This window comes from Neodiprion pinetum, chromosome 7 (assembly GCF_021155775.2).
Source record: "Neodiprion pinetum isolate iyNeoPine1 chromosome 7, iyNeoPine1.2, whole genome shotgun sequence".
Lineage (NCBI taxonomy): Eukaryota > Metazoa > Arthropoda > Insecta > Hymenoptera > Diprionidae > Neodiprion > Neodiprion pinetum.
The window spans coordinates 21,771,224-21,796,668 of NC_060238.1; the positions used below are offsets into that span (position 1 = coordinate 21,771,224).

At 39.0% G+C, this 25,445-nt stretch overlaps 2 protein-coding genes across 2 annotated transcripts; both read right to left on the reverse strand.

Moving 5' to 3' along the window:
- Positions 1-2,542: 2,542 nt before the first annotated feature.
- On the reverse strand, positions 2,543-12,848 carry LOC124223736 (uncharacterized). The gene is made up of 13 exons (XM_069137976.1): positions 12,696-12,848; positions 11,382-11,629; positions 10,935-11,304; positions 10,246-10,583; positions 9,938-10,171; positions 9,592-9,843; positions 9,369-9,527; positions 5,815-6,012; positions 5,356-5,725; positions 4,595-4,932; positions 4,288-4,521; positions 3,941-4,192; positions 2,543-3,094 (listed from the first exon to the last, which is right to left on the reverse strand). The coding sequence occupies exons 2-13, from the start codon at positions 11,566-11,568 to the stop codon at positions 2,928-2,930; spliced, it is 3,099 nt and encodes a 1,032-aa protein (XP_068994077.1). The 5' UTR covers positions 11,569-11,629; positions 12,696-12,848; the 3' UTR covers positions 2,543-2,927.
- A 583-nt stretch (positions 12,849-13,431) lies between these two features.
- Positions 13,432-21,250, reverse strand: LOC124223737 (uncharacterized). The gene is made up of 12 exons (XM_069137977.1): positions 21,027-21,250; positions 20,571-20,940; positions 19,862-20,199; positions 19,553-19,783; positions 19,224-19,475; positions 18,989-19,158; positions 15,997-16,150; positions 15,536-15,905; positions 14,830-15,167; positions 14,523-14,756; positions 14,177-14,428; positions 13,432-14,132 (listed from the first exon to the last, which is right to left on the reverse strand). Exons 1-12 carry the CDS (start codon positions 21,214-21,216, stop codon positions 13,924-13,926), a joined length of 3,108 nt encoding a protein of 1,035 aa, XP_068994078.1. The 5' UTR covers positions 21,217-21,250; the 3' UTR covers positions 13,432-13,923.
- Positions 21,251-25,445: the final 4,195 nt, after the last annotated feature.

Consider the following 25,445-nt stretch of genomic DNA (forward strand, 5'->3'; position numbering starts at 1 on the left):
TGTCCAATCCGGTTTGATACACGAGAGTGAAACAGTAGGTATAGCAACAGAGTTTATTTTTAGGTTTTGAACATCGCATTCACGATGTCGTAACCGTATAATAAGTAAAATAAATGACACGTAACGAAGAGAAATATATCTGACTCATGGTTTGTAGTTGAATGTTTCTTTTGGCGAGACAGGTGAAGTTGTTCGAATGCAGAAACTTTTACTCAGCGATCGATATTCGTGCTGTATAATCCCCGCTTGATAAAGGGAAAGTAAAAAAAGTGCAGGATTAACGAAAAGAACAAGTGATTATTCTTTATGCACGTATTGATGTCGGTTAGTTATACAAGAAGTTTGCTAATTCTAAGCTTTCGATTGACTTTTGTCACAAGAAACCAATGTCGTATTCATTATCTTATCTGTGACTGATGGGAATTTGAAATAATTGATTAGATGTACATGAACGATGCTTTATTTAATCATTGTAATCCGGCGAGCACAATTCATTGATAAATGACGATATACGTGAATTAAATAACCACAGGCGAGAACATCACGTGTTTAAATTGCAAATTAGCCGGCTGAACACGATTTGATTACTGAGCAGCCACTTGAATATCATATTATCTCCTATGCATGAGTAGAATTCGAAAGTATTCTCAAGACAGCTACCTTGGAGGTTTTAATTTCGCCAAAAGAAAGAAGGACAAATTGGTATAACGCTTCTGTTGTAACCCTGACGGTTTTGGATGAATTTTGTTTTCGAAATATAACAAAGAACAATAATTAATCTCGTAGAATGTGTTATTTTAGTATCGTTCTGAAATTTTTGATACCAACCTCCACTTTATTTATTGAAAAAAATTTTTTTTATGAAATAATCCAGTTGCAGAGACGATCTAAATGGATGAAAGCGATGACCACGTGTTGTTCGGTATAGAAAATTTATTTAGGCGAATTTTCTTTGCAGATCGTTTTTCAATCAACTATTGACAAAAAAAAATCTTTGACCGGTATGACGCTCAAACACACATACCTGAAAATAGCTTTTCTTGGAGAAACACTACGGTTTCATCTTTGTGTCGGCCCGGAATAATTCCGTCGATCAAACACGAACGCGCGAAATGGCACAGAACTCAAGTACCGTCTGTACTGCTCAAAGCAGAGCGGGATACTGAGGAGTTTTGTTCGTTGTAAGAATGGTACTGTGGGGCTTACTTTTTTTGACGCACACATGGCGATATCACAAAATATCATTAGCAAGTTGTTTTGAAGTGTTGAAAAAATGGGGAGAAAAAACCACATAAATTATACTCAACTCACTGCTACAATACTGTTGTATGAACTCATTCAAGGTCGAATCGAAGGTTTAACCTCGATTATATCGCAAATTAATAAAACGATGCTCTTTAGAGTCGCTTTTCCATACTCTGTAAAATCGGCGATAACGAATTTAAAGTTTATTTTGTTCCCGCGATATATTGTTGCTCGACTTTCACACCTTGTAGTATGTTGGAATAACGCGTTGAACAAGAGCAGGTTCTCCTGATTCGCTTGTATTCTCTTGATTTGTATTAATGAATTAATGTACATAACTTTCACTTATGAATTTCAACCAAGTCATGTTATTTAGTTACTAGTGGTTCGAGAATAAAGTGTATTCACGAAATCGCGTCTTCAATAACGTGAGTGAAAGTGCACCTCCGCGTACGATAACTCGACGACGACTCGACGATATGACTCAGACGGCGACTGACTTGATGGCTAAACAAACATGTAAAATACCGACTGAACCTAGGAGGGTGGGAGGCAGTAACAAATATCTCCATGCGTGCTCCGGAAGGGTTTGAAAGAGACCCAGAAACACCTTCGTCCCATCCGCAGGGCCCTCGGCGTGGGATCCTCAACCGGAATGTAAAAATCTTCCGTAATTACGCAATTAGCCCCCGTGAAAATGTTCTGGTTGTCCTTTGCTGATTGGTGCAGGCAGCGAATTGCGAGAAACGGCGATGATGCAAGTCCCTAGATCACCGTATTCATTTGGAACCTTCGTAAAGATTCTTTAGGCGATCGTCTCCAAATTATGGGTTGGAGATCTCGATGGTCCTGGTGAACGAGTATCTGACGATACATTTTTTCAATGTCCGCTGTTACAGCGTCCTTGTGCTGTTTGAAGTGTAGCATAGTCGAGAACAGTTCTTGTTGAATCGTTGGTGCAACTAATAATACGTCGTTGATCGATGTGCCAGACGTTGTTTTGCACTATCCGTCAAAAAGACCACTCTCAATTTTGTTGTCAGACTGTCTACCAACAGTACCGCGTGATGTTTGTGAACTTTTCAACATTGGGTCTTATTTGAACTCTTGAAATTTTCTACGTTACAAAGTTTTCTGTCAATTACTTTTTGATTCTTATAATTTTCCTCCGAAAAACACATTATTAAATTTCATTATACGGCCGATATGGACTCAGAGTGGATTGTGATCGAAAATAATTGAAAAGCATTCATTCCGGTAACGCTCAAACACACATACCTGAAAATAGCTTTTCTTGGAGAAACACTGCGGTTTCGTCGATTAAACACGAGCGCGCAAAATGACACAGAACTCAAGTACCGTCTGCACTGCTCAAAGCAGAGCGGGATACTGAGGAGTTTTGTTCGTGGTAAGAATGGTACTGCGGGGCTTACTTTTTTCGACGCACACATGGCGATATCACAAAATATCAGCAAAATGTTTTGAAGTGTTGAAAGAAATGGGGTGAAAAAATCACATAAATTATACTAAAATGAGTTTTTGACTCGAGCAATGGATGAACCATTCCTGGGTAAAGAAATAAGAAAATAATGCTAATTTCTTTAGAATTAAATCCTTGGCATCTTATTTCTGTTGTTATTATTATTTAATTCACTGTTCTATCGGAAAATATCGTTAGTCGTCTAACATCTTTCCTCGACTCTGAGCTTCATACCGCCAAGTGGCATTTGTAGAAAATTTCCGGTGTCCATGACCAGGGGTGATTTCGTATCGGGTCCTGGCTTCAAACGATACTTCGAAAGCAGGGTGATCAGGCCGATTTTTGTTTGAAGAAGACCGAACCTCATGCCTGCAAGGAGGTCAGGAAAGGACTCGGTGCACTTGTATCTAACAATTTAACAAGGGAAATACGCGAATCGGGGGTGATTGATGTTGATAAAATTTGAACTGGTGAAAGTAGATCGAATTTTGTTATACTCGTATTTTTTCCATCCCATGGACAGCAGTTCTTGAGAAACCACACAGGGTTTGTTATGTAAAAATTTGTTTATTCGTGTTTTTGTTACTTTCAAGGACATTTTAATGAAATTATTTTCATCCAACAGAATGTATACTGGGCGTACTCACGATTTGTATATTATATAAATATTCCAAGAAAAGGAATACAAAACTACGTGACGTTATTAGTGGAAGACCTCGAATTGAGCAAAAGGAAAAATTTTTTAAAAATTCATTTCTCGATCCATAATCAATTATCTGCTCCGGCTTTCCGTTTTGTGTTTTGTTTTAAATGCTTTTACGATGATTATCATCAGCGCGCGTGTGCTAATGCTATTTCTGACAAAGATTGATACTTTGTGCTGCTTATGATAGCGTATAATATAATGATAATACCCGCATTATATCGTTGTTTTTTTAATGATAAGTTCATCCAGTACATTCTGTTGGAAGGAAATAATTTCATGAAAATGTACATGAAGGTTATCAAAATACAGGGAATAAAAAATGTTAAAAAACAATATAAGCGTTCTGTGATGTCTCAGGTATCGCTGCCCGTGCAACGAAAAAAAAAAAAAAAAAAATAGAGGGTCTAATGAAATTCTATCTAGTTTAACGAGTGAAAAATTTTACCAAATTTGGCTACCCCGGGATCCGTGTATTCCTTTGTTAAGTCGAGACGGCCGTTAAAACTCACCGATACAATTCCTGGGCCCTTCGCCAAACGGTAAGTAAGCATAACGATGTCTCTTGGCGATGTTCTCTTCGCTGAAACGTTCCGGGTCGAATTTCTCTGGCTCAGGGTAATATTCGGGATCCCAGTGTATCCCCAATATTGGAAAGAGTATCGGGGTCCCAACTGGGACGACGAATCCAGTCCCAGGCAGCTCAATTTCCCGGTTGCACTCTCTGTTTAGGACTGGGATGGATGGATACTTCCTGAGAGTTTCTGTAAACGTGGATCATGAAACTTTGGTCGAGAGTGAATTGAACGATTCAAATGGCATTTGAATAACTGTTTTCAAATTCTTATCGTTCACTGACCAGAAACTACTTTGTGAAGATAGGTCATTTCCATGATGGCGTCGTAGGAAAGACCGCCAAACTTTTCCAACACCATGTTCATTTCCTCGGCGAGTTTATCCTGGATGTCCGGATTCATCGCCATCTCGTAGAGGCAGTGAGTCGCGGTAGACGAAGACGTCTCAAAGCCGCCAACCCAGAATACGAAGGCCTGTGCAGCTCCTTCCAGCATTGTGATCTTGTCGGTTGAAGGCACTGCAGCGTTCTCAGATAAGTTTTAAATTTTTACTTTCTTAGACCCTCGAGAAGGAAGTAATCAGTCACCTACTTGCGTCCGGCTGCGCGTCCTTTTCATCGTCAGGATTGACGTAGCCCTTGGTCAGCAGTTGGATAACGAGTTCCATAAAGTCCTTTCGAACCACATTATTGGCCGTTCTATATTCGACGGTGTCCTTGAAGGCGTTTATTATGAAATTGGAAGCGCCTTCGTCGAGAAACTTGATCTTGAATAACTGCATGATCGATGGACACAGTGCCATCATTGTATTTTTTAGTGGATTAGGTTCGAGTAATTTACGACCCCAGGAGCGAAACTCTGCTTTCGGGTTCTCCAGGCTATTGCATTCGATACCGAAAGCGACTGAGGCGATTACATCAGTAGAGAATCTGCACTCGTAAATCAGAAACGACAAGTAATCATTTTGCTAAGAGAAGTAAAAAACACGAACAGTATGTAAATCTACGTCGATTATTACTTCGAATCTCTTCGGTCTGGATTGCCAAAGTTCTGATGATTCAAAATTTCTACTGGCTAGAACTCGCGGAAGGCTAAAGTTTTCGTATCGAACTTAACTGATTGCAAAGAATTTTCATTGCGCATAAAGCCATGTAGTTTCAAACAAAACTTCAAAATTAGAACCATTCGGACTGATGAGATCATTCGCTATAATCAGTCCGGATTTTTTGCACGTCCTCCAACTTACAAAGAAGGTATCCCAGATCAATCTTTCCGATTTGATTTCTTTTGAAATATGTTGTAGTAGACTAAAAATTAAGTGATACTACTGTCGATGATTTGATTGGACCTACCTGGCCATGAGATCCTTGACCTCAACGAGGTCGCTCTGGCTGGTCTCCGTGGCTATCCGCTTGCTGAGGTTGTCCGCAATATCCTTCACCGTCGTGAACATGTACTTTATTTTTCCAGTCGTGAAGGTTGGCGTGAACTTAACCCTGAGATGCCGCCATTTCGGACCACCAAGCAGGAACAGGTTACCTGTCATTGGGTCAAGCTGTTCGTTGTGATACATGCCGCGGTCCTGGAAGGCCGTGAATTCCTTCGTCATTATGAATCGAATTATCTCAGGATCGCAGACCACGAGGTTGGGTATGTGGAACGAGTAGACACCGAAGATGCGGTTCTTCCTGAATTTCAAATACAGGTCGCGCATCAGTTGACCTGCAATATGCAAACGATAAACCTTGAAATCGTATCTGTGACTGCTTTCCCCTATAGAATAAAAAAAAGTCACAGTTCATTCTCCTTACCCACGGACAGTTTTGCTGTAAGTACTGGCCAGATAGTCCCAAACGGAACGACAGGTTCAGACTGCGCGATTCCTTTTGAACTCCAGTAATGGTAAGCGACATGTTTCAAGTAAAGATATATCGCACCGGCAATAGAAATTATTACTCCCAGAAACTGAAGGAACAAGTTTGCCGAAATGAGTCCCATCGTATTATAAACTTATCAGGGGTTCCACTGAACAAGAATACTTAATGATTTGTTTTGCCCAACGCACGATCTGAAATTACAGATGATCATTTTCTTGATGGATTTATGAAAATTCTAATAAATTTATACACATTATTTATTCGGCACGTTATTCACACTTCGTACGATGAGTTTATGGCGATTTCTTTTCACTCTTCATCGCCTTTTGGGTTGTGACAAAAATATTGGTTTCGGTCGAAATCACTTTTTTTTTTCTAATTTCAACGAATTTTAACGTTTTCAAACTTCTAGAATCCGAAAAACAAGTTTAAAAAAAAATTTCCGACTAACTCCCAGGATGATCTCGGAAACGGCTCAATAAAAAAATCCAAAACTTACAGGATTTCACGATCAAATAACGATGATAAAAAACTGCCACGTCTCGTTCAATTTTAAGTTTTGGTTCTACCGGAAATGAATCGATTTCCAATGTATATCCGAAGCACTTGTATCCTTTCCTCTTTATTACCGTTTCAAAATAAACGATTACATTTTTCGGAGTGCATTTAATTATTTTTTCAAAAATTTATTAATGTCTTGCTCGCTCAGAAAAAAAAATTTTTCTTCAATTCTTATTTCAATACGTTTTCATTTTGTTGTCAAGTTCTGTCAAATTCAGATTTTTCATTCAACTATTTTCGAAATCATCGTGAAATTTTCTCGGACAGACAGACGAACTCTTCCATTTTCATGGCGGCTAAAAGTATCGCGAAAAGAACTATTCGTAGGGCTTGTCATTCGTTATTATTGGTGCATGAATACTTTGTAAGAAGAAAATCTTAGATGAATTGCGGTTGGCATATTTAATTTTCGTTGAAATGATTCATTCCAAACGTAAAAACCGATTCGCACAGATTCGGGAAATTTAACGAAAGTTAATGTTCTATCTTTACAGATCCGACTTGTTTTTAATGCAATTATTGAATTATACCGCGCAAAAATTTAGATTAAAATCAATGTACAATAAACATGTATAACAAATCACTTTCGATCACTTGTCCAAAACCCACCGTCTGAATTACAGCGTATATTGGATTCTGGAGAATTCGGTCGATCTTTCGTATAATTCAGAGGTCTATTGTACCTATTTAATTTTCTTCAAACATTTATTCAAGAGAAATAAAATTCATTTACATAACATTACGTACGTCTTATTTATAAACAATTTCAGAATCAGTTTAGAAAAATGCTCAACTTACGCATAAGGTGAAATATTATCGCAATCCAGGCAAGAATGGAACAGTTGTAGCCAACGACAATGACTACTGACTCAAGAAATTTCATCTGCAAATTCGCTTATCAAATCCCCTCTCCCAATACATGCCTAAAGAATCGGCGTGCTTAGATTATGAATTTCATCTTGTCTGTAAATGAGATTGACCTTGTTGATGAAGTGCGTCGCACAACCAACGGTTAATAACGCTTATCGGTAGCAAGCGATAATCGGACGTAACAACTCGCAATGAGACTCAAATTTTTCGTACCTCATCCAACAATCGCATTCGAAAGTATATTTGATATGCGGGAGGCATTCGATACAGACAAGATAAATAAATAGATAAATAAATTAAATTAAATTAAATTAAATTAAATTTTAAAAAACCATACATCATCTAATTTTACTCGATTTTTATTTTCACTCGGTAGATTGAATCCTTATTGCAGAACAAGTGTAAACTTCACGTTGTATATTATAAAATGCTCGCTGAAAACAGCTGGAGGTCATTCCGTAGGTTTTATGCTGGTGAATAAAACAAGACACGTATTCTTCATGCAAAAATAGTCATCGATATTTTTTATTTTACGATGCATTTAGTAAGCTTGACATGGTACGTACATGGTATATAGCTTTCAAGAGACAAGAGTGTCGTTGTGTTGTGATATTTTTACAAAATCCTAAAATTAAGTAGCTGAACACGCTAACAAGGTTTGAAATTGCTATATAAATGTTTTTAACGTAAGTTCAAGAGTTACAAAAAATTTTCGAAATAAAATGAGTATATCTTTACATCGCGAAAAATCAAGCCTGAGAAACAATTTATTTCACAATACTTTTCATCGCCATGAAATGGGAAGAGTCAGATAAAGTTCTTCGTTGATCTCGAAAACGGTTTGATGAAAAAAATAAAATTGCAAAATTCGGAATGAATTGACTACGAAAATGCGGTTTTTCCTAAATTTTGAAGCACAGGTTGGACATTAGTTGATGTCAAACATACAGTCGACGAATATTCTAATCGCATTTCGCAAGTATTTCCTTCACATAGTTTTCCCAGCCAATTCGAATCCTATAGAAAAACATGTTGCGTCGAGAAGTAACGTTTTAACACTAAGTTAACGACACGAAGATTCTCATAAAATCCCTGAAGCCCCCTAAGTACGTATATTTTTCTCGTTAATTAATCCTACGTCACGATTTCGAAAACCGATTTGTGTATCATTATTGCAGTGCGTATTTACTAATGATGTTTGAGCAATTGAGTCTACTGCCAGAGGTGAAATAAAAGCCATTAGACATATACCGATGATGCCGCCTGATATGTAAGATGCACTCGTCATCGCACAAGTCAATCCAAATTTCTATAAATACTAGATTTTGAATCAAATGCATTCGCGAGCCGATGACGAATATATTGCAAATGCACGAGAGGTGAGAAAGACTCTGCCTGCAATGTGTACACGACACTTTATGTAACAAAAGTATGGTTTACAAGTTTCTTTTGCAGTGGGATACAAAAAAGATCACTTTTTACTACCAAGACGTAAAAGTGTGCTTTTTTGTAATCCGATGATCTTTTTTTTTTGTTGTGCCGCAGAAATGATTACTTCACGTACGGAACTCAGGGAAAAAATTACGGGTTAACCACACTGGCGTTATATAAAGTCAATTGATAAATTCTAGAACAAATAACAGACTGTAGCAGAGATATTACAATAAATTGGCGTACGAAGAAGTGTGAATAAAATGACAAGGAAATGGCATGATTGGGACTGTTTGGAATTCATTGTGCTTGTGAGTAAATCGATGTAGCCAAATAAATATAACCTTGGTTTAAGTTGTACATGTATATGCCTGAGTAACTGTGAAGGCTAATCATTATTAATGTACTGTGGTGCCAATTGGTCTGCTGCAACTATATATAATTACTTTTCAAGGTTCGTATAGTCGATTATACTCACTTTTGGAGATGACAAAGAAAAACAAAACATGAATAATGACGAATGAAAGGATGTATAATGAATTATAATAACAATTCTCTAAAAAAGATCAATTTATTTTTGCAGTACAAAAGAGAACAACTGCAAAAGTTTCCAAGCATCTAATTACGTTCTTCGACTCGCAGTGGCACTCCACCAACTGACATGAGTAGGAAATTTCCTGTATCCACAGGTAGGGGTACTTTGGTCTCTGGTGCTGGTTTGAAACGATACTTGGAAAGCAGGGTGATGAGACTGATTTTCGTTTGAAAAAGGCCGAACCTCATACCTGTGAAAAAGTTAAAGCAATTCAGCGGATCTGTATCTTAGTCGAGATCGTAGTTGAAACTCACCGATGCAATTCCTGGGGCCTTCGCCAAACGGAAGATAAGCATAACGATGTCTCTTGGCGATGTTCTCCTCGCTGAATCGTTCCGGGTCGAATTTCTCCGGGTCAGGGTAAATGTCAGGGTTCCAATGGATCCCCATCACGGGAAATACTATCGGGGTTCCGGTTGGGACAACGAATCCGGTTTCTGGCAACTCGACTTCCCTGTTGCACTCTCTGTTCAACATTGGGAAGGAAGGATATTTCCTGAGGGTTTCTGCAAAACGTGGATTATGAACACTTTGGTTATAGGCATGTCCGTAATTCGGATGGTACGGATGATTGTTTTTAAATACTTCTAGTTGGCTGACCTGAAACCACTTTGTCAAGATAGGGCATTTCCGCGATTGCGTCGTAAGTCAAACCTCCAAACTTTTCTAGAACGATGTCAATTTCTCTAAAAAGTTTCTCCTGGATGTCCGGATTCATCGCCATCTCGTAGAGACAGTGAGTCGCGGTCGAAGAAGAAGTCTCGAAACCGCCAACCCAGAAAACGAAGGCCTGAGCCGCTCCTTCCAGCATAGTGATCTTCTCACTCGCAGAGGCTAGATCGTTAAGGAACATATTCTAAAATTTTGCTCGATTAGAATCTTGGGGGGGGGGATAAGCGATCATCCACCTGGATCCCGTTCCGTGTCTTTGCCGTCATCAGATTTGACGTAGCCCTTGGTCATCAGCTGGATAACGAGGTCCATAAAGTCCTTCCGAACCACATTGTTTTCCGTTCTGTACTTGACGGTATCATTGAAGGTGTTTATTATAAAGTTGCAAGTACCATCATCAACGGTCTTGAAGTGCAGCATCATCATTATCGACGGGCATAACGTCATCATCACATTCTTCACTGGTTGAGGCTCGAGAAACTTCCGACCCCAGGCGCGAAATTCTGCATCCGGGTTTTCCAGGCTGTTGCAATCGATCCCGAAAGCTACCGAAGCTATTACATCCGTGGAAAACCTGCACGGATGGATCAGAAACGACAAGCATTTAAACATGCAAGTGCGGTTCAACATCTCCAATAGTATAAACCTAGGTCTACTATTATGTTCAATCGCTTCAGTCCCGACGTCAATCAGCCCAGTCAAAACCAGTAAGGTTTTAAAATTTCGACTGGTGGGAATCAATGATTAACCATAAAAAATCTGTGCAAGATATTTAAATACTACTAATCCCAGTACACTTTTAGAAATTAGAACTCTGCGGAATTTCGAAGATCCGGATTGATGCGTTTCGTTGATAACACCATTTTCCAAACACTTTTAACCATCTCCATTTTCATCAGTAGTGTGCATACTGATTCGAACCTACCTGGCAACGAGATCCTTGACTTCGACGACGCTGCTCTGGTTGGCCTCTTTACGCATGCGTTTTTCGAGGTTATCCGCGATTTCCTTCACTGTCGGGAACATCTGCTTTATTTTTCCCGTTGTGAAGGTTGGCGTGAACTTTGCTCTCAGGCGTTTCCACTTTGGACCACCGAGAAGGAACAGGTGACCCGACATTGGATCGATTTTTTCGTTGTGGAACATGCCGCGGTCTTGGAAAGCCGTGAATTCTTTCGTCATCATGAACTTTATTATCTCGGGGTCGCAGACCACCAGTGTGGGCTTGTAGAAGGAATAGACTCCAAAGATGCGGTTCTTCCTGAAGTCCAAGTACAGTTCGCCCATCAGTTGACCTGTCTCATTTGAATGATAAGCTTCCCTACCGCACATGGGGCTTCTTTTTGCTATAGGATAAAAGGTTCAGACTTACCAATGGATTTCTTCGCTGTTAGGACGGGCCACAGATTCCCAAATGGAATGACAGGTTCAGCCTGCGGGATGCCCTTCGCGTTCCAGTAATGGTAAGCGACATGTTTCAAATATAGATATATCGCACCAACAATCGTAATTATTATTCCCAGGAGCTGGAGAAGCAGGTTTGCCGAAACAAACCCCATCGCTTTACGAAATTTTTTGGAATTATCCTGACCCACGTTATTTAAACATTTGTTCTGTTTCCTGCACAGACAAGAATTACGGATAATCGGTTTTTTGGTATATTTACGAGATTCTTAATAATATTATTCGCATTATTTCTCATGTGGTTCGCAGTAACTTTCATTAGGATTTTACGGTGATTTCTTTCTACTTGTTATTGACGTAATAAAATTTATTCATTGATATTCCGATGAAAAAATAAAACGTAAATCGGTTTGCTCATTTCTTTCCCTTGAATAGGACTTTCAACGCTAAGATTCAACGCTATATGGTGCATTCTATACCGATTTGACGTGGGTCCAACTTTTGACCTCTCGGAACGAGACGATTTTTTATATAATTGTCCTAACTGTCAAAGGCATTCGGTGTTTTTCGTATTTTACATGTTTCGGAATTGATTCGGATTATCGAAATTTTTTCGAACGTTTTGATAACTCTAAAATTACGTAACGTTCTAGGCTAAAAAAAAGTTGCGCTGATTGTAACCAAAATCTTCTAAATCCGTTGATCCATTCTCGAGATATCATAATACTTTTTTTTTTTTTAACTTTGTGTTGTTATTCGAACAACTTGAACACCGCTCGACTGATTGAATCAAAAATCTAATCAGTTCCAAGTTAAGAAAAATCCTGTTGATCGAGCGATTACATACATACACACACGCGCGTCCATATGAAAATGCTCAGAGCTTATTCTCTAGACCTTAAAATGTCTAGACATAGTAAAAATACGAGTTTTTACTTTCCGGATGATTGTAATAACCTCTCATGGTTTTTTTTTTCTTAAAAACAAAAAAAAAAAAAAAAATACAGGAACAGGAAGTTGAAAAAAAGTGAATGTCTTCCGGAGTCAGAAGAGTCATACATATAAAAAATGGCCAAACCCAGATCAAATTGGCAAGGAGTGTCCCAACAATAACCGTTATGATAACACGATCGATCCATGGTATAATTTAGAAGTTTATTCCTCGCTATTTTCTTCGAGTATTTATTCCCAAGCAGCAAAACACATTTACGTTTATACTTCACGCAATTCGTAATTATAAAACCATTTTTTAATTAATATTATGAAGAAAAATACAACTCACCGGTAAGTTGAAATGTTATTACAATGTCGATGCGAACCGAACAGTTGCTTAATGATCGAGGCTTGTGTTCTCGCGAAACATCCATATGCAAACTTGACCGTGAATCCCCTCTTCGAACAGATATCAGAGGAACAGTCGCAGTTAAAATTGTGAATTTCACGATGACGCCACCGAGTGAACGTAATCTTATCTGAAGTAAACGGCAAGCGAGGTTCGATAAATTACATAACGCTAAATTCTACGGTACAGTAAAGGGAAGCCTATGTACGTACTATCCCATTATAGCGTTATGTAATCTATGGAAGATCCTCTGAATCGGATATTTAAAATTGCGCGGTAACTTTTCATGCCTCGACAAGCAATCAAACTTGGAAATCTCCTACTGTAATAACAATGAGTCATATTATTTTTATATTGGCGAAATTGGTGCTTCCGGCAAAACTTCAATTTAAGCGCCTCTATTTTATTGACTAAAAAATTAAAACAAATGGATCTACTTTTTGCTGTTATATTGAAATTTGGGGGAATTGCTTACTGTCAAGATTGCTTATAAGCTGTTTGATTTAATTGTTTCTCTTCTTGTTGATTCGTCATTAAATTTATATTGAATAAATCAAAGTATTGTAGAGTAAGTGACAAAAGTAAACGACGAAGATACGAATCTATTTACACATGCTAAGTTACTGTAATTACAAGTTTTCTGAAAGTTTTATTGGAGGTTATTTCATAGCCTAACGTACATTCTCATAACATAGCCATTCTATTGACGATTAGTGTAGGCACCCATTTGTCATGCACTTTCATTTTATACAATTTATTTGGAAGTTCCTTCAACTTCAATTCATAAGCGCTGTGCTGTCGATAGCCGAAAGCATGTTTTCGGCACCTCAGAACTATCATTTACCTACATTTCGAAAATTAGAAGAGATGATATCAGATAGATGGGCTAATTTTTTGGCATTCTTTAAGATGCGCGCGGATTGTATGCTGCGTGTAAGGTGTTTGAAATTTGCACTTTTGGATTCAGGATCATCTGATTTACCAATCTTATATGGTATTGGCCGTATGCTATGTGACGAAAATTTCAGTCAATGGGTACTGAGATGTAGCAAGAATGTAAGGTATGACGTGAGTTTACTTTCACACCATTTTTCTTTCTCGGAATTAGAAAATCTTTGTAAAACATAGACGGTAATATATACATAACGATGCAAAAAATGACTTATTGTTACAGTTGATTCTTTTTATTTTTCTCCCTTTTTTCAACACGTAGCGTCACTCTACCTTGCGGAGTCAGAAAAAAATTTCCTGTATCGGCAGGTAGGGGAACTTTGGTGTCCGGTCCTGGCTTGAAACGATACTCGGAGAGCAGAGTGATGATACCGATTTTTGTTTGAAGGAGGCCAAACTTCATGCCTGTTGAAGGGACAGAAACGACTGAGTGGACGTGTATCCAAGTCGGGATGGCGGTTGCAACTCACCTATGCAGTTTCTGGGCCCTTGGCCAAACGGGAGGTACGCGTATCGGTGTCGCTTGGCGGTATTTTCTTGGTTGAAGCGTTCCGGATCAAATTTTTCCGGTTCAGGGTAAATGTCGGGGTCGTGGTGGATACCCAACACCGGAACGACTATCGGGGTTCCAACCGGGACGACAAACCCGGTCCCGGGCAGCTCGACTTCCCTGTTGCACTCCCTGTTCAGGATCATGAAGGATGGATACTTTCTGAGGGTTTCTGTGAGGAACGAATATAAAATCATTGATGGGAAAACGAGTAACTTGGTGCAACTATACGAATCAGTATTTTTTAACTTTTTTCGTTTATCGACCTGAGATCACTTTGTCAAGATACGTCATTTCCGTGATGGAATCGTATGTTAAGCTGCCGAACTTCTGTATCACGCTGTTAATTTCATCGGCAAGCTTCTCTTGTATGACCTGATTCATTGCCATCTCGTAGAGGCAGTAAGTGGCGGTGGTAGAAGAGGTCTCGAATCCACCAAACCAGAAAATGAAGACTTGAGCCGCTGCTTCCAGCAAGGTGATCTTCTCATTGTCAGTCACTAGATCAATATGAATTACTTCTTGGATTTCCACCACTGTGGACTATCAAGAGAGAAAGAATCAATCGCTCACCTGGATCCTGTTGCGTGTTTTTACCGTCATCAGAGTTCACGTAACCCTTGGTCATCAGCTGAATGACCAGGTCCATGAAGTCGTTTCGGACGACGTTGTTGGTCCTCCTGTATTCGACGGTGTTCTTACAGACGGTGATTATCAAATTTGAAATTTCTTTGTCAAGATATTTTATGTTGAACATCTTCATCACCGATGGACACAGTGTGGCAAGTGCATTCCTCACTGGCTTAGGCTCGACGAGCTTTTGGCCACAGACATGAAACTCCGCTTGCGGATTCTCCAGGCTGTTGCTTTTAATCCCGAAAGCAGCCAACGCGATCACATCTGTGGAAAATCTTTTAGCATGGCACAATAAATAATGGTCGTTAATTGTCCATATTGTCCATTAGTTATAGATTTAAATAGTATAACACCATGCCGACCATTATGCCCAATCTATACAGATATAGCATTAGAACAGAATCGTAGAAATCCTAAGGTACTAAGGATTCGCACCTGTCCGAAGTTCCAGAAGGTCGAATCTTCTGATAAACCATAAAAACTACCCAAAGTGGAAAAAAAATTTTTGGAACTCGGAGCCATTGATACTTTTGACCGCTTAGACTATTGAAATTCCAAACAAACATCAACGATGAGTGTCTGATCATCTTCTAGCTGTCACGTAAAAAAAAAACACGCGTGTCGATTTTTTCATCCGACCTACCTGGCCATGAGATCCTTCATCTCAACGAGGTCGCTCCGGTTGGTCTCCTTGACTATCTGCTTGCTGAGGTTGTCCGCAATTTTTCTCACCGTCGAGAACATGTTCTTCGTTTTCACGGTCGTGAACGTTGGTGAGAACTTGGCCCTGAGACGTCGCCACTTCAAACCTTCGACTAGGAATATGTTTCCCAGAAGTGGTTCGAGCTTTTCATTGCGATATATGCCGCGGTCCTGGAACGCCCTGAACTCCTTCGTCAGTATGAACCGGATCACTTCGGGGTCACAGACCACGAGGCTGGCCTTGTGAAACGAGTAAATTCCGAATATGCGGTTTTTCTTGAATTTTGAATACAGGTCGCTCATAAGTTGACCTGAAACATAGTTACAAGTGATGAATATCCGAACCTTATCTGGGACTTTGTTTTTCCATAAAATCGAATGTTTCAAACGAATTCTCCTTACCCACAGATTTTTTCGCCGTAAGAACCGGCCACAAGCTACCAAACGGGATGACAAGTTCAGACTGCGTGATTCCTTTTGAACTCCAGTAATGATAAGCGACGTGTTTCAAATAAAGATATGTCGCAACAGAGATCGCAGTTATCAGCCCCAGAAGCTGGAGGAGCAAGTTTGCCGAAAAAAGTCCCATCGTTCCAAAAATTAATCAGGGAGCCCCTTGATTGCAAGGCTATTCCTGGACTGATGTTGCTGACCACGCAACCTGGAATTACACTTTATCACTAACTTGATTCAATTGAGACTTTTATTGAATCCCCCATTGTAAACTTTATTTCTACTCGGACAATGAATCGTTTTTGTTTTCATCACTATTTTCATTAGCAATAATCTGAGGGTGCATCTTTTGTACGGATAGACTCCCTAGATTGCGCTGATGTTTCACCTCACGTTGATAGAATATTATAACCAGCACAAGAAAAATGCAGAAAGTCATTTTGACTGTATGTTGAATTGCATAATCAGCAATGAGTCAAACAATTGTCTGTCATGAACACAATTTCGCATACGAGTGTCCAATGAATTGTGTAACGTCATTGAATATATCGAGATTATTACGGGAGTACTTTTCTTTACAGCACGTACAATTCATAATGTTTTCATACCAGCATATTTGTATAGAACAGAATGCGACACATTTGTATTTCGACTGCAGCCTTCAAAATTCCAACGTAATTGGTTTGTTTCATATGAAAATACAGTCTATTACGTCTGCGCTAGAACGCTGTAATCTCTAGGTTACATTAACAACGCTAAGTGTAATAATCTCAAACTAACTACCTTGAATTTCAAATGAATAACACATTATAGTTCGAAATTAGCGATGCGCACTCGGACGGTTTTTCAAATATATGTTTTTGTTGTTTACTTAATCCCGGTTCACGATTGCGATAGAAAGCCTGGCTTCAGTTATTGTAACACACGTTATTAATAATTTTATAACGACGTGTCAATTATCGGGTACGATTTCAATTGTCTCTACGTAATATTTTTCATGTCAATAAAACCCATGATCATGAAAACTGTCTCACAAGGAACTCCTCCGATTTTAATCCATTTCATGTCCGTTTTTATGCATCGAAAACTAAGAGACAATTTTATTTATTTATTTGCTAATAAATGGTTCAAAGGGGTGAAAACGACCCCCCAAATATGGGCACCCAGCGGGGTGATTTCTTGATGCGCTTGATGGATTTGAGTGAAACCAACGCTGAAATGTTTTATTAATGAATAGGAACACGTAAAATATTTTCAAATGTGATGCATAATTATTCTTGGAATAATCTACTTTCAGTATGAAGGGTGGAAATTTTTTTATACGAAATATTTGGACGACGCATCGTTGAGGTGAAAATTAAATGGCTGATATCATCACTCGAAGTATTTGGAAATTTCAAAATGATATCGTCTTCTCAAGATCGAAACAGAGTTCAGGAGTTTAGGTGTTTCATGTCGACTATTTCAGAAAATTACCCCGTAACATGACGTGTCTTTTGTTTTTCAATATCAATAACAACGTACCTATTATACGAATATTCAAACTTTTCACTCGGTAGATGGAATCCTTCATACAGCTGAGTATTCTAGTCGCAGTTCCGATGGTACTTGAATTGTTTTATTCTCGGTAATCGGCAATGAAAATATACCGTTTGTTGTAAATAGAAGTCGGACTTTTCACAACTTTCGTAAATGCATGTGACTCGGGCCACGACTAGAGGTAAAGTGAGAGCCATCCATCATGTGCTGATGCGTTCAATCGTCTTCACCACTGTATAGGTCAAATTGAATTCCGAATACACCAAATAAGCATACTGTAGAGTCATCGCTAGACTATATGGGAAAAATTTAAAATAGGTACATAGACTGTACAAACTGCGCTTGAAGATCGGAGATTTATGCGTGCGTAATCATGTCGTGGCGACAAAATATTTATGTGAGTAACAGTTTAGGCAGATAATTATCAATGAATGGTAGTCGAATATCTTGAAAGTAGAATCAAGAATTTCAACAATACTTACCTCGACTAAAGTCAGTTTTTTTTCTACATCATGAACGCGATCAACATACGAAATAACTCAATTTCTAAGCACCATTGGCAAGAGAGTAACAACAGACTTCTTTTTCTAAGGACGGTCGTTCGTAATCAGAGTGCCTTGTGCGAGCGTTTGATCTTCCAAATTTAATGAGATGTCTCATGATCAGTCTGATCAATCTCATTTTTTTTTATCTCACCACAGGAAGTGGCATCAGTTATGAGGGGACATATTTTACACGGATAGACTCATTATATTACGTTGAAATTTGAACCTTAGATAAGTAAAATGTGGCTAACAGAATGATGAAATATGTATATTGTAATTTTATCATAAATATAAAAGTGTTCATAGATTATAATGGGAATATTCATATTAGCTAGAGATTGAAGTACCGACGATGAACGCTCGGAAATTTTTACCCGGCAAATCCTGTGCCATTTCTGGGTTAGACAAAATCGCGAGGATTTCCTGGAATTGGGGCTGTTTGGATTTTGGCATCTGTTTGAACAGTTCAGTGAAATCTGGACGAATAGGTCCTGGTTCTAACTGTACCTATACTTGCGTCGAGTACTGGTAGAGGATGGATTATGAAACGCGATAATATTTCTCTGAGCAAAGCGCAATGCATTTTCAAGTAATTCATACGTTGCAACGAATAACTAACAAAACTGTTCAATCCTTGAACAACTCATACGGAAGTGTAGTAAAATACTCTATTTATTGATTTCAATGATACTATGCTATGTCAATATGTGTGATGGGCGATGAAAACTAGTGAGAAATTTTCGGAATAATGTAATTTTACTTTCGTATCATTTTTCATCATTGAATGTACAAGATTTCTGAAAAGTATAGATACAACTGTAATTGAAAAAAACATACATATTTTTCAGTTCTGCTCATTTTTTTTGCCTTTTCTCAATACGTAGCGTCACTCTACCACGAGGAGTGAGAAAAAAACTTTTTGTTTCGGGGGGTAGGTGGTCTTTGGTGTCCGGTCCTGGCTTGAAACGATACTCGGAAAGCAGAGTGATGATACCGATTTTCGTTTGAAGGAGTCCGAACTTCATGCCTATAAAAGGAATAGAAATGACTGAGTAGACATGTATCTAAGTCGAGACACGGGGAAAAACTCACCGATGCAATTTCTGGGCCCTTTTCCAAAAGGCAGGTAAGCGTATTGGTGTCGCTTTGCAATATTCTCTTGGTTAAAACGTTCCGGATCAAATCTCTCCGGCTCGGGGTAGATTTCGGGGTCATGGTGGATTCCCAGCACTGGAAAGATTATCGGGGTTCCAACTGGGACCACAAACCTGGTCTCGGGCAGCTCGACTTCCCTGTTGCACTGCCTGTTTAGGATTGGGAAGGAAGGATACTTCCTGAGCGTTTCTGCGAAACATTGATTATGACACTTTGATTCAATTGGTGGGAAGATGATTATCTGCAAAGTACTTTCGTTAACTGACCTGAAATAACCTTGTCAAGATAGGACATTTCCATAATGCTGTCGTATGTCAAGCTTCCGAATTTTTCTAACACGGTATTAATTTCCTCGACAAGCTTCTCCTGAATGTCCTGATTCATCGCCATCTCGTAGAGACAGTGAGTGGCGGCGCTAGAAGACGTCTCGAAGCCGGCAACCCAGAATACAAAGACCTGAGCTGCTCCTTCCAATAGAGTGATCTTCTCACTGGCAGCTACGTTATCGGTAAACGGCATTAAGCATCTAAACTTTCACTTTTACAGTACTTCGAAGAAAGCAAAACATCGTCTACCTGGATCTTGACTCCCGTCTTTGCCGTCGTCAGAGTTCACAAAGCCCTTAGTTATCAACTGGATAACCAGGTCCATGAAGTCCTTTCGAATCACGTGATTGGCCGTTCTATGAGCAATAGTGTCCTTGACGATATTTATTATGAAATCGGAAGTACCTTTGTCATTAAAACTGATGTTCAACGCCGTTATGATCGACGGATACAGTGTCATCAGCATATTTTTAAAAATTTGAGGTTCAAGGAGTTTCCGGCCCCAAGCGCGGAACTCCGCTTCCGGGTTCTCCAAGCTATTACTGTCAAGGCCGAAGGCTACCGCAGTTATTACATCCGTGTTAAATCTGCACTCGTAAATAAAAAATGGTAATGTCTCAGGGTGCTAATGCGGGTCAAAATCTCGACTGGCATAAATTCAGGTCGATAATTACGTCAAATCTCTCCGGGTCAGATGATCAAAATCTCAAAGGTTTCAAAAACAAGGCTTGCATTCAAACTCCCAAATGAAAGTATGTATTTATCTACAGATCTTATTCACAGTAAAATATATTCGTACGACATTAACACCATTAATCAGGGAAAAAAAATCTTCGTCTACCGAAACTTTCAGCAATTTTGATTTTTCAGCCTCATGATAACCGACAGAAACATCGATCTGAACATTCTGCCCCATCTCCATTTCAATCAAATAGTACGGGTTATTGATTCGACCGACCTGGCCATGAGATCCTTGACTTCGACAACGCCGATTTGGTCCACCTCCTTGGCCGTGCACTTCCCAAGTTTCTCCGCGACTTCTTTCACCAGCGGAAACATCTGTTTTATTTTCCCGGTGGTGAACGTCGACGTAAACTTCACTCTGAGGGGCCTCCACTTCGGACCACTGAGCAAGAATAGCTGGCCAGACATCGGATCAATTTTCTCGTTGTGGTACAACCCTCGGTCCTGGAACGCTGTGAACTCCTTCGTCATTATGAACCGGATTATCTCAGGATCGCAGACCACCAGTGTTGGCTTGTGGAAGGAATAGACTCCAAACATGCGGTTCTCCCTGCAGTCCAAGTACAGGTCACGCATCAGTTGGCCTGAGACACGTCAACGATAAGTATAGAGTTCATATTCGGCACTTTTCCGTTGCATGTTTTGAAAATTTGTCAACTGGCTTCCTTACCCACGGACTTTTTTGCAGTAATGACCGGCCACAGGTTTCCAAATGGAATAGTAGGTGTAGACTGCGCGATTCCCTTCGAACTCCAGTAATGGTAAGCGACATGTTTCAGGTAAAGATATATCGCACCAGCGATTGTAATTATTATTCCCACAAGCTGAAGAAGCAAATTTTCCGAAACAAGCCCCATCATTCAACGCACTGGTAAGGTATTTCCCTGACCATGGAGATTTTGAGACTTATATTACTGACCGTGCAACCTGAAATGATATTCAAGATTTTGTGGATGAAATAAAGAACACCGTTGAACGTTCAAATTAAGGGGAGAAGGGATTGTATCTTGGATGAATGAGCTTTTCGATAAGACGTGTCATGGTTTATATTTTTCACTTTCACTTTTGCGTAATAAGCATCAATTTCGAAGAGTATGTTTTTCAAGGATAGACTCATCAGCTCACGTTCGTTCGAGCCTTAAGCTGATTAAATGCGGCTTATAGAAATGATGAAATATGTTTTGATTTCATGATTCATTCAACAGTTCACAACGGATCCAACAATTGTTTTCATTGCAACAATTTTATTCAAATGCGAGGAAGCGTGTTTGATTTTCACATTATTAAAGAAGACTATTCTATAAAATATATTTGAAATTTGCATTATCTTGTACACATTATTGATGGATATAACAATGACGCGATAATCACCATGCATAATCGCCATCATCAAATTGAAAGAGCCTCGATAAAAACATCGGATCTCACCGATTTGAGTCAATAGTTTTAAAGATGGAAGTTGGGTTAGTGATAAAAAACAAAACGTGGTTAATACCTGGTAACCAGGTTATACCGTCATGATACAAAAGTGATAGAACCTTATTCTTTCCGAAGTCACATATAAGTACATCACATGAACCGTAAAGAAATGTGAACTGTAAATTGGAGTGAGAATTTTATTGAAAATTCTACCTAATATTAGTAAAGATTATTCTCAACAGGTTGTTTAAATATATGGGCCATTCCACCAAATCCTGTACGCAAATCAAGCCTCAAAATTTTTCGTGTTACTTTTTTTTTAAAAGTTCTTTGCATTATAACATGTTATATATGGTGTATACCATCGGTGTCAGCAAAGAGATGATCCGAGTATGAAAGATCTCCGACTTCAGTCAGATGATATTCGGACTGTGTCGTTTTATCGTTGACCGATTATGAAAATACGCTTTGTGTAGTCAATAGAAATCATACTTACTCAGTCTTCGTACGTGTGTGCGATTCAACTTACGAATTAAAGTGGAATGAAAGCCATTCAACATCCATCACCGATTCTGACGATGAGCGATGTCGAACCTGCTTATTACTGACCACCGTTCGAGTCAAAATGAATTCCAGGTACAGCCAATTAGTTGAATATAGAATGAACAATAGATTGGAGTGGCAATATCGAAAATAGTTAGAGAATGTGAAGTAACGGCGGTTTAAGATCGGAAATTTATACATTGGGAATTGTTGTGATTTGGAGTGATAGTTTTGAATACAAGGAAATAGCGAAACGCGATATCGTTTCAATATCCTTTCACCTTGGAAGAAATGGATAGTTATATCACTAGCAAATTCATTGTGCATCAATTTTTTGATGCTGGTTAAAACTTCTTCGAATTGCACATGGTATTCCTGAAATTATATTCCATCATTCGGTACATATAGTCATGGTTTTCATCCATGCGTTCTTCCAAGTCGTTTTTTCGTTATAAAAACATCATTTTAAGGGATAGTTGACGCGAAATTTTATCGTACCATAATCTGAGGGAGCACCTAATTCGCTTTTAAAAAATCCTTGTGCAATTTTTCAAAATTCTCATGATCAAGGAGTGGAGGGCCGAGTGCCGTGTATAGTCAGCCCCCCCACCCGTCCGAGGGACTAAATTTCAATAAAATTCAAAGCGTTCATGGTGATAGTAGTATTTTTTAAAATCGCATAATAACGCTGTGATTTCGAAGAAACAATCTTGATAAATTGTACGGTTAATCTGGGAAACATATTTTGCTGTGTAACGTTATACTAAATTTCGTGAGAATTGATTTCTTGGAATTCCACGACTCGTTATAACAAAATTAGTGTCGCAACATCAAAACTTCATTAGAAAATGTGTTTTTCCCGTGAATATAAAGTTTTTTTTTTTATTTTGTATACAACGCTGATGATGTTATGACGACATGTCTATCGATAGGTGTAATCGAAAATAAAAACGGCGGGAGGGCGTGGAGGTGGGGTCTATCTTATTTCACTTGACCTTAATTCCATCTCGTGAGTGGTGTCGATCCCATACGTTTCTTGTTCGTAAAATCGTTCTTAAAGCAAAAATGAAACTTGTAAGTACATCGATCGTTTTGTTTTTTTCTTAATACGGAAACGAATGGTGAAGTGCGAGTTTAATTTCACCGAACTATGGTTGGTGAAAAATTCAATTAGGTACCCAGGTTTCCAATATTTTTATTTAAGGCCGTCCTCTAGTTTCTCGGCTGTTTTTTTATGGCTTTTTCAACAATTTTTTACGGGCAAAGCATCGAAATAATCAATCTCATTATTTTTGCATAATCTTTATCAACATTTAAATGAGCTTTACAAATTTTTTGAAGTCAAAATATATAATAGAATAGCAGTTATAGTGGCCGACAGGAAGACATCAAGTAAAAGAGGTGCTTGACGGTAACCAAGATTGCGGCTGTTCTGCTTATCTGAAATCAAAAAACCAAACGGCATTTTAATCTTCATATTCAAGACTAGCGATTGAACTAGAGTGAATTTTAAATTACAAAAATTGACTTTTTTATACACTTTTGAAAATTACATTCTATTTTTTACTCATTTTTTCTTAAGTTTTTCGCTCGTACGAAAAAAACTATCGAAGCAATCATGATAATTCTAGTTCAATCGCTGGCTTATAACATATTAAAGATGCTGTATAAATTTAAACAAGATCGGTGCAATAGTTTCTGAAATATCGTGGTTACCGTTTCGAAAAATGGTGTTTCGAGAAAAACGCGTTCGAAAGTTCGCGCATGTGATTTATACTAAAAATTCCATCTCACCGTCAATCTGCTATGCCTGGACCATACAATAGGCCTTCCTCTTCTTCTTCGAAGTCACGCAGAGCTGCTCTGTCTTCTCTTTTCGCGATTCGGGCCTGTTTTACAACATCGCTCGTGCGCCTTTCTGAACGGTCGATCCGAGAGCTATCACGCTGTTGAACATATCCTTTAGCTTGTGGGCCGATTTTCACTCCCATGGTTTCCAAGGTCTTCAGGATAGCTTCGAATCCTTCGTTTAAGATTATGACAGCGAGAAACGCGGCGATTTCAACCACTTTTGGCCCAGAATGGAGGTGCTTCGGAGCAAAAGTCCAGATTTTTGGGCATGAATCTATTTCTTTTCTTTCTCACACTTGCACGCCATAGAAATTTTAAAGCCCAATCCTCGTATATCACGTTGATGGAAAGTCACCGTACTTTTGCACTCTTTACAAATAACAGCCGAAGAAATGGTTGAAAATACACTCACAAAATTCAAAATACAATACAAAACAGTCTGTTCAACGTTCACTTCAAAATTTTTATTTTGACGAAGTTTCGTCGCTGACGCCGATGTAAACGACTTGTCTTGTTCAAAAGTGTGTCGGTTGCCTGCGAATTTTCGCTTTTTAGGTCCATCGTAACGAGCCGGGGCGTCTCTACTTCCTTTCTTGAACATTTTGAAAATTATTTTCAAAAAATCAGCTACGTGCGACTCGCAAGAGAAAATATAGTACGCTTCGCAACTGCCACAGCAAAACTGAACTAAAATTTCACGGCGTCTTAGTCAATATTCGAAAGCGTCTGTCAATGGTCTCGGCTCCCCTTTACTCGGGCCTAATTCACAAAAGGTTCAGGTAGCAGTTAGATTTAGGGATATCAATACGATGGTCAGCGCCGCTCGGCTTTCGGAGCAGCCCGGCGCGCGCTCCTGCTCCGTTCCAGGGCCGTAACTTGTGAACCACTGGGAATATCGAAAAATCCTTTGGCACACATTTTCTACACATGTTGTAGATGTGATTTATGAAAAAAAAAAAAAATCGATTTTTTCGACCCGAGAAACTAGAGGACGGCCTTAAGTGAAACAAGTAAAATTCACTCACTGCCACGAAACACCAAGGGCAGCTTGAGACTGGGGTCGTTAGCGATCCCAGCTGTTCCGTTTAATTGTTCTGCGCTATAGCCAGCAAGCAACTGATGCTCCCGCCGGCTCAACCTCACTGTCAGATATTGAACTGAATTATGCTCATGGTCCCCATTCGATAATGTCCATTTTTATCTGAAGAGCGCAGTTTTAAAGTCGGCTGGGATCGTTTACGACCTCTTTTAAGTTGATTATAAATTTTTTAAACGT